General features: G+C 41.2%; 1 protein-coding gene across 1 annotated transcript in view; it reads right to left on the bottom strand.

Annotated features, from left to right (window-relative positions):
* The window catches only part of RNF157 (ring finger protein 157), a 90,159-nt gene that overhangs the window by 69,340 nt on the left and 8,283 nt on the right, over positions 1 to 12,536 (bottom strand). Inside the window, exon 2 of the mRNA XM_037741083.1 lies at positions 2,533 to 2,651. Within this exon, the coding sequence (XP_037597011.1) occupies positions 2,533 to 2,651 (119 nt within the window). The remainder of the gene's footprint in view (positions 1 to 2,532; positions 2,652 to 12,536) is intronic.

A 12,536-nucleotide genomic window follows, 5' to 3' on the forward strand; every position in this document is an offset into this window, starting at 1 on the left:
AAAAAAAAAAAAAAAAAAAAAAAAAGCCTCAACTTTAAGGTCAAGGCCGCTACCTAGCATTTCACGAAGCATTCAGTTATTCATAGGTTGCTACAGGCAAACTTGGGAAAAGTCTGCCAGCCAGCATAAACTTCAAGTTGAACCTAACGCAACATTTACTTCAAGCTTGTCCAACCTGCGGCCTGAGGGTAGATGGCTTTTAATGTGCCCCAACACAATTCATAAACTTTCTTAAAACATTATAAGATTTTTCTTGAGTTTTTGGTTTTTTTTGTTTTTTGTTTGCAGCTCATCAGCTATCTAATGTATTTTGTGTGTGGCCCAATGTGACAATTCTTCTTCCAATGTGGCCCAGGGAACCCAAAAGATTGGACATCCCTGATTTACTTATTTTTATATCATCTTTATGGATTGAAAAGGCTGAAAAAATTTTTAAAAATATATCAACTATTTTTACATCAGATGAAAGGAAAAAAGACAGAAACAGATGCAAACATCAAGTCCATGCTATTAATAGAAGAAATGGCTACTCTCGAAGCACAAGCTGACTCCCTGGTGAGTGAGCAAATATTTTTATTGGCTCTATTGGAAAAAAAAGAAATATCTCTCTACTCTAATTACCAAGGCAGTAGTAACAAAATCAAAGCGTAGACATTTGATAAGTATTAGTTGGCATAATTTAATTTGAAGCAGACAAGATTTGGTATTTTGAAAAGTGTGCTACTGGACTAAAAATTAGCGGAGGAATCACTTCAGACAGAAAGGAAGAGAACAATGAAAACCAGCAAAACAATTATTTTTATGTTAAAGCTCAAGATAGAAGACCATCATCAGACCAATCTTCCCAGAAAAGCAGTTTCTCCAGGTCACTCACCTATCTAAAAATCTTAAATATTCCCCATAGTCTACAGGAGAGAGTAAAAAACCTATCAAGGTAACAGAGCTGCCAACTACCTTTCTATTATTATTTTTTTTTTTTGAAACAGAGTCTTACTCTATCCCTTAGGCTGGAGTGCAGTAGGGAAACCTTGGCTCACTGCAGCCTCCATCTTCTGGTTTCAAGTGATTTTCCCACCTCAGCCTCTGGAGTAGCTGGGATTACAGCAGGTGCCACCACGACCAGCTAATTTTTGTCTTTTTAGCAGAGATGAGGTTAGGGCCAGGCTGGTGTCGAAATCCCAACCTTGGGCCTCCCAAAGTGCTGGGATTACACGAGTGAGCCACCACACCTGGCCTACCTTCCAATTGGGCCAGACTGGTTTCCTTATTTGTTGCAGGCAAGAACAAACCATGCTCATTTCAGCTCTGTATCCACAGTGCCTATCTCGGTACCTGACACACAGTAGTTGCTCAGTAAATGTTTGTTAATTCAACAACTTGAATGCTCTGAGGCCTGTGCTCTCGGTGCTGCACTCCTGGAAAGGCCTCATCCAACCCACCATCCTTCGACGGCCAGCTCAGCTCCCTGCACTCTTCCCAGCATAACACTGAAGCAACCTGCCCTCGCCATTGCCTTCTCCCACTCTCAATTCCCACAGAATCCAATCACTTCTGATCTTTATTGTTATTTAAACATTTCCTGTTTCCGTGTTTTGTCTGCTCCACCAAACTGGGCGCTTCTTGAGGAAGGCAGAATTTTCAAGGCAGTGAGGAGCACTGGAAGGATTATTGATCTGTGACCAGGCAAACCTAGTTACGTGACTTGGAGAAAAATGTATATAAAACCCTTCGAACAATGCTTAGAACATAGAGTGCACTTCATAAATGCTGGCTACTATCGTTATTCATCTCCCGGAACACCTCAGTTCTCTCACTTATAAAATGGAGTGATAAGTTCTACGTCAAGTGGTCTTCATATGGAACAGGAGTCTCTAGGACCTTCCTAACACACAGGAGCCACTCAATAGCCACCTGGCAATTATTATTACAAAGACTCCTGCTGGGTGCAAAGAAGGTTCTTAATAGAAGTTTATGGGATGAGCTGAAGGAACAAGTGAGAAAAATGTATCCTCATATCAATTCATTTATCAACAGAAACACTTTCAGTCATTCAACAAACATTTATTAAGGGCTTATTATTACGTGCCAGGCTTTGTTCTAGGTTTGGGATAATACAGTAAAAACAGTTCTTGTCTTATGAAACTTACATTCTAAAGGGGAGGCAAACAATAAGCAGAGAAAGACAAATCAGTAAAAGTTTGGTGTTAAGTCCTATGAAGAAGAAGGAAAAAAGGTAAGCCCTTGGAAAAGGGCTGCCTGAAGATGTGGCATTTAGGCAGAGATCTGGATCCTCAAGAAAGCTTGATTTTGTGAGACTCATCCTTACCCTCACAAGACTCTAGGAGTTCTTCCACTCCTCTAGCACCAAGACCCTGTACAACCAAGGAGGCTGCAGTTTGACTTCTAGTACCCCTCTCTCAACACAGACCAAGTTACAAACTGCTGAATGAGCAACTGCAAACTCATTTTTTGTTATACTTTTTGAATTGGCAACTTAAGCTCCAAGAGGGAGTAAACTGATTACAGCCATACCGCAACTGGTCTGTTCCCCAGAAAGTTCAGATCACTGTTCTCTCCAAACAGGTAACCTTCAGGATGAGTTGAGTCAAACTTCTCTCCTCCCATAATGAAGTGGCTGGCAAAATAGCTTCCTAGAGAGAAACAAACAGAAAAAAAAAATCAAACAACCAGAAAACCGTCAAACTATATGTAGTAAAAAAGCTGATTTTTTAAAATGTTAAGCCTTTGGGCTCTATGTGGTGGCTCACACCTGTAATGTGACTAGGTTCGGAGAGCTTCCAAACAGGGGAATACTTGGAGGTTTCTCAATACTTTGGGAGGCTGAGGCAGGCAGATCACCTGACGTCAGAAGTTTGAGACCAGACTGGCCAACATAGCAAAACCCTGTCTCTACTGAAAATGGAAAAATTAGCCGGGTGTGGTGGCATGTGCCTGTAGTTCCACCTACTCAGGAGGCTGAGGTAGGAGGATCTCTTGAACCCAGGAGATGGAGGTGCAGTGAGCTGAGATCCTGCCACTGCACTCCAGTCTGCGCAACAGAGCAAGACACTGTTTCAAAAAAACAAAAAAGTTAACCCTTCGAATGAATAATTAGAGCAATTTCTAATCCCAAAAGTGTTTTCTTTTCCTGATTTGGGACAATGGCACAAAATAAGTAAAATCACAGCAGGGAAAACCCAAGATACCAAACATAGAATAGATCACTGTTTTCCTTTTAACATTCTTAATTGAATTCTTCTCATGATCTGTCTAAAATACCTCCAGCCAAAAGACCAAAAGGTCCTACAATGCACATTAATGATCATATATACATTTTTGTTCCTGATTTTTGCCCTTAAATTTGAAATAGTTATTCCATGTATTGAAGAATCTCAGCTACAGGCATCAGCATATATATATATATATATATATATATATATATATATACACACACACACACACACACACACATACACACTATGATATTATAAAATACATGTTTAATTTTCAATCCATTTCCTGGAATGCAACTCTTAAAATTCTTGGAACATCTAGGCCAGGCATGGTGGTGGCTCACGCCTATAATCCCAGCACTTTGGGAGGCCAAGGGGGACAGATCACTTGGGATCAGGAGTTAGGGACCAGCCTGGCCAACATGGCAAAACCCTTTCTCTACTAAAAATACAAAAATTAGCCAGGTGTGGTGACACATGCCTGTAGCCCCAGATACTTGGGAGGATGAGGCAGGAGAATTGCTTGCACCCAGGAGGCAGAGGTTGCAGTGAGCTGAGATCACGCCACTATACTCTAGCCTAGGCAACAGAGAGAGATTCCCAACTGAAAAAAAAAAAAATTTAAATCCTTGGAATATCCAAAGTGATGTCTGTTTTTTTGTTTTTTTTTTTCTTGAGACAGAGTCTCTCTCTGTTGCCCAGGCTGGAGTATAGTGGCGTGATCTCGGCTCACTGCAACCTTCACCTCCCGGGTTCAAGCTATTCTCCTGCTTCAGCCTCCCGAGTAGCTGGGATTATAGGCACCCGCTACCATGCCTGGCTAATTTTTGTATCTTTAGTAGAGATGGGGTTTCACCATGTTGGCCAGGCTGGTCTTGAACTCCTGACCTTGGGTGATCCACCCACCTTGGCCTTCCAAAGTGCTGGGATTACAGGTGTGAGCCACCTCACCAGCCAAAGTGATGTCGTTACATATGCTAATGAATTAACCAGTGGCTGGCAGCCTCTAGGTAGCCTCAGGATGGCGGCTGGTCACTGGAAAGAACATGGCAGGATTAGAAGGTTAGGACTTTCAGCCTATCCCCCAACCACCGAGGAAGGGAAGAGGGGCTGAAAGTTATCACCAATGTCCAATGATGTAATCAACCATGCTATGTAATGAAGCTTCCATAAATATCCAAAGGACTGGGTTCAGAGAGCTTCCAAACAGGGGAATACTTGGAGGTTTCTAGAGGGTGGCAAGCCCAGAGATGGCATGGAAGCTCTGTGCCTCTTCCCACATAACCTTGGCCTATGTTTCTCTCTCTGTATCCTTTGCAATATCCTTGATAATAAACTGGTAAATGTGTTTCCCTAGTTCTGTGAGCCTCTCTAGCAAGTTAATCAAACCCAAAGAAGCGGTTATAGGAACCTGCTTTCTGGTTGGGTAGCCGGAAGCACAGGTAAAACAGCCTGGGGCTTGCAATGAGCATCAGAAGTCGGGGGCAGTCTTGTGGGACTACACCCTCAACCTGTGGGATCGGACGTTATCTTCAGGTAGTTATCAGAACTGAAATGAATTGGAGGACACACAGCTGGTGTCCTCTGCAGAACTGAGTGGTTGCTGGTGGGAAGAATCCCCACACATTTTGCTGACCAGAGGATACAGAAGGTTTCTGTGCTGCTTCTGTTGTAAGAGTACAGGAGAAACTGAGTTTTTTCCTATATCTGCAGATACATTTCTTTGCCTAGATTTTCATAACCCAGCTTAGAGCTACACACAGAAATCTTGGTATCCACCTACCACTACTTCTATACCTCTATAATCTTCTATGATGAAGGTTCTTCATCATAACTTGCTTCGAAACATGATTGTCTCAGAGGAAAATATGAATTTAAATAATACACCTATCCCTGGCTTTCCCTACCAATTACCACACAGACTATGGTATAAAATAAGAGGACAATTTAATGCTATGAAAGAAGGCTACACACATATCCTCTCCACCTCAAATTTATTAAGTGCTAATGGCCAGAGCTCCTGGGATGCTGGGACATCAGTCATGGCAGGGCCCCTTTGTCCCTTCTTAATCAACCAGGAGGCAGAAATATTTTCAATACAATATAATAACCAAATGAAATCAGCAGTCAGGGCCAAAATTCCCATCTGCCTCATCCAGACAAACCAAGGAACTGTGTCAGGATATGACGGAACTGAGAAGTCACCAAAGGAGGCTTAGGTTATGCTGAAAATTCCATCTGGGAATACATTTTAAATTTGATGATTAAACAAATGTTTCTTACCCCTAATTTCTATGATCTAATTCTCCCATGAAGGTAAGCTGTTCAAAGTAAAGAACACATCCCATAATATACCTTTATCAACACTCTCATATACCCCATTTCTGAAAGTAATACAAGGAACTTATAAATGGTGAAAGGCTTGCTTGTGTATAATACAGTGAGGATACACAAACTCCCTAAATCAGTTGCAACTTTTGTTGAAGATTTGTAGCAGGCAGGGTGTGATGGGTCTTGCCTGTAATCCCAACACTCCGGATGGCTAAGGCAGGAGGATTGCTTTAGGCCAGGAGTTCAAGACCAGCTTGGGCAACATAGCAAGACCTTGTCTCTACTAAAAATAAAAAAATAAATACAAAATACAAAAATTAGCTGGGCATGGCCGGGCACGGTGGCTCACGCCTGTAATCCCAGAACTTTGGGAGGCCGAGGCGGGTGGATCACGAGGTCAAGAGATCAAGACCATCCTGGTCAACAAGGTGAAACCCCGTCTCTACTAAAACTACAAAAAATTAGCTGGGCATGGTGGCGCGTGCCTGTAATCCCAGCTACTCAGGAGGCTGAGACAGGAGAATTGCCTGAACCCAGGAGGCGGAGGTTGCGGTGAGCCGAGATTGCGCCATTGCACTCCAGCCTGGGTAACAAGAGCGAAACTCCGTCTCAAAAAAAAAAAAAAAAAAAAAAAAAAAAATAAAAATACAAAAAATTAGCTGGGCATGGTGGCGCGTGCCTGTAATCCCAGCTACTCAGGAGGCTGAGACAGGAGAATTGCCTGAGTTTAGGAGTTAAAGGTTGCAGTGAGCTATGATCATGCCACTGCACTCCAGCCTGGGTGACAGAGTGAGCCCCTGTCTCAAAAAAATAATAAAGAAAGAAAGAAAAAAGAAAAGGGTAAAAAAAATATTTATAGCAAACTAAAAAAAAATGAGATTCGGCACTTTGAGCCTGTGGAGAAGGAAGCCATAGGAAGGAAGACAGAGAAGAAAATTCTAGCGAAAACTGAACCAAACAATTATTTTTAAAATTTTCTACACATGGAGCTTTAGTCTAGAAACACCTATTAAACAAAACAATTTGGATAAAGTCACTCACCACAAAGTGAGGCAACTGTTGAATTAAACAACCAGGAAAACATTATTTGAGAGTAATAATGCAGACAAAATCAAAGTAATCACTGAGGAACTCTTGAAAGTCACCCATCAAAACTTAAAGAGACAAAGGGCAGCCATCTGCAGTGATACAACAGTGGAATTCATCATTTAGGAAAGCTTAATTATCAATTATTTATGTCTAGCACTTGCTAGCCCTATTTTCCAAGTGCATAATTTATGGAGAGGGGAGGTACCTAGCTGCCTTAAGTAGAAGCAGGCATCTCAAATAATTTAAGTCATTTACTGACGAACCTTAGTAAGATATATTTTTGTGTACATTAGGGATTATATGTTTATCATACACTAGGTAAAACTGGAAGAGTTGAAGATGTTACATGGATGGATGGCTTGTCCAAATCACGAATAAAGAAAGGGGAGAAGAGAGAGAGTCTGATGTCTGGAGTTGTCTAGGTTGACCTCAGGGTGGGACCACTGAGTTTCCAGTATCTGTGAGAGCTCAGGAGAGGGATCTGGGGCAGTAAAATCCATGGATGATTGGCTTAGAGGTAGCCATGATTGAACCTAGCGAGAGAGAAGCACTAATGATTTGGGGGCTAAAGAGTTAAAGCAGGCAACAGGGTTCTATTAGAAATGCCTTTTTATGCCATAATATTAAAAGAAAATAAATGACCACAAAAGATGTGTAGGGCTAATTGTAGTTTTGCCTTGCATTAAAATCAAAAATAGTCTGGGCATGGTGGCTCACACCTGTAATCCTAGCACTTTGGGAGGCCCAGGTGGAAGGATCACTTGAGCCCAGGAGCTCAAGACCAGCCTAGGCAACATGGTGAGGCTCTGTCTCTGTATATTAAAAAAAAAAAGAAAAGATACGATGGTATATTCAGTCAGTAGAGTATTATGAAGTCATTCAAAGTGGTGTTGTAAATCTGTATCTACTGACATTAAAAATGTTCATAATATATTACAATTAGGCCCTCATCTCTACAAAAAATTAAAAAAACTGCTGGGTACTATAGCACAAGCCTGTGGTCCCAGCTACTCAGGAGGATCAGGTGGGAGGATCACTTGAGCCCAAGAGGTCAGGCCTGTGGTGAGCCATGACTGCACCACTACATTCCAGCCTGGGTAAAAGAGCAAGACCCTGTCTCAAAAAACAAAAACAAAAACAAAAAAACCCCACAAAAGCTGTATAAGCTGTATACTTATAACTGCGAATGATTTTCTCAAAATTACATAGTTGGTGGCCAGGCACGGTGGCTCACCCCTGCAATTCCAGCACTTCGGGAGGCTGAGGCGGGTGGATCACCTGAGGTCAGAAGTTCAAGACCAGCCTGACCAATGTGGAGAAACCCCATCTCTACTAAAAATGCAGAATTAGCCAGGTGTGGTGGCACATGCCTACAATTCCAGCTACTTGGGAGGCTGACGTAGGAGAATCGCTTGAACTCTGGAGGCGGAGGTTGTGATGAGCCAAGGTTGTGCCATTGCACTCCAGCCTGGGCAACAAGAGCAAAACTCTGTCACAAAAAAAAAAAAAAAATTAAAAAGTTAGCCAGGCATGGTGGCATGGCCTTGTGATCCTAGATACTTGGGAAGCTAAGGTGGGAGGATGGCTGGAGGTCAAGGCTGCAATGAGCTATGATCACACCACTGGACTCCAGCCTGGGTAAAGAGTGAGACTCTGTCTCAAAAAAGGAAAGACAGGCCAGGCATGGTGGCTCACACCTGTAATCCCAGCACTTTGGGAAGCCAAGGTGGGTGTATCAACTGAGGTCAGGAGTTTGAGACCAGCCTGGCCACCATGGTGAAACCCTGTCTCTACTAAAAATACAAAAATTAGCCGGGAGTGGTGCTTATAGTCCCAGCTACTTGAGAGGCTAAGGCAGGAGAATCGCTTGAACCCTGGGAAGTGGAGGTTGCACTCAGCCAAGACTGCACCATGGCACTCCAGCCTGGGTGACAAAGCAAGACTCCATTTCAAAAAAGAAAAACAACACAAACAAACAAAACCAGAAAGAAAGAAAATACAGTACAGCTCTCAAAAAATAAAGGAGAAAGGGGATAGCAGAAAAAAAGAATAAGTTTGCTGACAAACTTTAGGTGTAAGTGAGAGAGTCAACGGAGATACTTGAAATCAAATGCTGGGGTAAAGAGGAGGGTGAGTGAAGAGGTTACTAGTTATGTGCATATTATTCACAGTAGGAAGCTAATAATAATAATAATAATAACCTAACAGTAGTACACAAAGATTTAATAAGGGTTTAATGGTGAAACATATTTCACCATATTGAAACCCCATCTCTACTAACCATTAATAGCCATTAGAGAAAAATATAAACCTTCCTAAATCCAAAAAATACATTTAAAAAAAAGAGCAAACCAAACAGACTACATAGTGAACAACTATATAAATTTATATATATATATATTTATATACATATAAATGTAACACTAAATGGCCACCCTTAAGCAAACCATATCAATTATATCAATAAATATAAACAGGCTTAATTTATATTAAGCTACCATGCATGTAAAGAAAAGTGGCTATGAAGATATATACATATCAATTAATATTTTTAAAACAAGCAATGTAAGGATAAATCATAAAACTTTTAAAGCAGTTATCTGTAGGAAGAGGGCGGGAACAAAGTAGAAGGGAGGGACAGACAAAAGCTAGATTTCTTTGAATACACATCATTTTGTGTATCTACCACTGCAACCATGTAAACATTTTGCATAATTATAAAATTAAAATTTCTATAAAGCAATCCCTAAAAATCAAAAGTAAAATGAAACAAACAAACCTAAGTGTATGTGTAGTTAGTGGAATAACTACAGAAAAAGAAACTATTCCCAAGAACTTTAAAAGACTAATTTAACTGTACACCTCAATAGGAAAGAAAACTGCAAAATATATATCTCAGTTTACAGTAATCATATTATTGGTGGCAGTATTTTCTTCTGAGAATGTGGCATTAAGCAGATGAGTAATTATGTGATATTTCAACTTTATCATACCTGGTATATTGAGAATCAGAGAGAAAGTTAAAGAAAGGCAAGGTTAAACAAAAATCATGTAGTCCTGAATTTATATTAGAAATCTCAATAAGGCCGGGCACGGTGGCTCACGCCTGTAATCCAAGCACTTTGGAGGCAAGGCAGGCAGATCACCTGAGGTCGGGAGTTCAAGACCAGCCTGACCAACATGGTGAAACCCTGTCTTTAAAAAAAAAAAAGAAAAAAAAGAAATATCAATAAAAACGCATGATGTGTATTTTATCTTTTTAAGCAATGTTTCCTAGCTCTGGCCACTGAAAAGGCCTAGAAACAAAGACCTGCAAAGTAGGAAGGGGTGCCTCTAGCACCCAGTCTGTAGTCTCCAAAAGTCATTTCCCACTAACAGGAACAAGGGCTCTTTGGAGGCCACATTCCAAGTCTGTGGCAGGAAATACACAAGATGGGACTAGAACATCTTGTCTTTTTCTTTTTTTACCCCACTCCTCTAGGACATCTTGTCATACCAGATAACAAGGATGCTCTCAAAACCTACTAGGGTCATGTCCAAAGGACTCAAGAGCTGACTTAAGGAGATTCCCATAGAGCAAAGATGGAATATATTAAGCTTCATCAGGATAATAAGGACAAGGAAAAAAAAAAAAAAAAAAAAAAAAAAAAAAATTTAAAAAAAAAAAAAAAAAAAAAAAAAAAAAAAAAACAATCACCACTGAAGGATACTAGTAAACCAATTCATTATTATGGAAACCGGTAAGTAAAGGGAAAGCCTCAAGCATTTATCTTGCCTTTCCTATATGAACTGTACCTCTGGGTGAGTGAGGAGAGGCCAGGTGCCATGGCTCACATTTGTGATCCCAGCACTTGGGAAGGCCTTGAGCCCAGAAGTTTGAGACTAGCCTAGACAACATGGCAAGACACTGCTGGGTGCAGTGGCTCAAGCCTGTAATCCCAACACTTTGGGAGGCCGAGATGGATCACGAGGTCAGGAGTTCAAGACCAGCCTGGTCAACATAGTGAAACCCCATCTCTACTAAAAGGGCAAAAATTAGCCTGGCATGGTGGCAGGCACCTGTAATCCCAGATACTCAGGAGGCTGAGGCAGGAGAATTGCTTGAACCTGGGAGGCGGAGGCTACAGTGAGCCGAGATCGTACCACTGCACTCCAGCCTGGGCCAAAGAGCAACACTACAGCAACAAGAGATACTCTTCTTAGATTAAAAGATTTAATTCTTTTTTTTTTCTTTTTTAGAGTTAGGGTCTCTCTCTGTCACCCAGGCTGACGTGCAGTAACCAGATCATAGCTCACTGCAGCCTTGACCTGAAATGAGGCGATCCTCTTGTTTCTGCCTCCCAAGTAGCTGGAACTACTCGGTGCTTGTAACCATGCCTGTCTAATTTTTAAAATTTTTTGTAGAGATGAGGTCTCACCACGTTGACTGAGCTCAAACTCCTAACCTCAGGTGATCTTTCTGCCTTGGCCTCCTAAAGGGGAAGGATTGCTTGAACATAGAGGTTCAGTATCAGCCAGAGTAACATAGTGAGACCCTCCTATCTCCATTTATTTAAAAAAGAAAAAAAAAAAGTCTACCTTCAATGCCTTTTGCTACCAAGACCCCACCCTTTCAGTTACCAAGCTCTTGCCTTTATTTTATCCAAAGCGATCCCCTTTATGTTGTTATTTTAAAGAGCTTTACTGAAGTATAATAAACATGGCATAAAATTCACCCTTTGAACAATTCAGTGATTTTGGTAACCATCATCACAATCCAGTTGAAAACATTTCCATCACCCCAAAATGTTCCATCATGCCCGTTTACAATTAACTCCTACTCCTATTATCAGCCTTAGGCAAACACTATTCTGCTTTCTATCTCTACAAATGTGCTTCTTCTAGCCATTTCACATACACAAACTCATGATATATAGTCTTGCATCTGGTTTTTTCCCTTAGCATAATGTTTTTGAAGTTAAATAATGTTGTGTAGCACGTATCAGTAGTTCATCCCATTAAATTGCTGAATATGGCCAGACATAGTATATCATGCCTGTACTTCCTGCACTTTGGGAGGCTGAGGCTGAAGGATGGCTCAAGACTAGGAGTTCAAGATCAGCCCAGGCAACAGAGTGGGACTCCATCTTTACAAAACATAAATTTAAAAAAACAGCTGGGAGTGGAGGCATGTGCCTATAGTCCCAGCTACTTGGGAGGCTGAGGCTGGAGGAGTTCCTCAGGCTAGGAGGTTGATGCAGCAGGGGGCTATGATCACACCCCTGCACTCCAGCCTGGGAACTAGAGCAAGACCCATTCTCTAAAACAAAAACAAACAAAAAACTAAATTGCTGAGCAGTGTTTCATTGTATAACATGGAATAAACAATGCAATTTGTTTATCCATTCATCAGCTGATGTACACTTGGATTATTTCCAGTTTCTTGGCTATTATAAGCAATGTTGCTATGAACATCTGCATCCATGTCTTTGAGTACACATGTTTTCATTTTTTTGGACAGGTTCATAGGAGTGGAATTGCTGAATCATAAGGCAAATTTATGTTCCCCTTTTTAAGACACTGCCCAATTTTCCAAAGTGGCTGTACTATTTTACATTTCCCACAGTACTTCATAAAGATTCCAATTTCTCTGCATTCTCAACATTTGACATTGTCTGTCTTTTCTATTTTAGTTACCCTAATCCTAATAGGTGTGAAGTGGTATCTCATTGCAGTTTTTTTGTTTTGTTTTTCTGTTTTTGTTTTGAGATGGAGTCTTGCTCTGTCACCCAGGCTGGAGTACAATGGTGTTATCTCGGCTCACTGCAACCTCCCAGGTTCAAGTGATTCTCCTGTCTCAGCCTCCTGAATAGCTGGGACTACAGGCACCTGCTACCATGCCCA

Source organism: Cebus imitator, unplaced genomic scaffold, assembly GCF_001604975.1.
Source record: "Cebus imitator isolate Cc_AM_T3 unplaced genomic scaffold, Cebus_imitator-1.0 Scaffold93, whole genome shotgun sequence".
NCBI classification, from domain to species: domain Eukaryota; kingdom Metazoa; phylum Chordata; class Mammalia; order Primates; family Cebidae; genus Cebus; species Cebus imitator.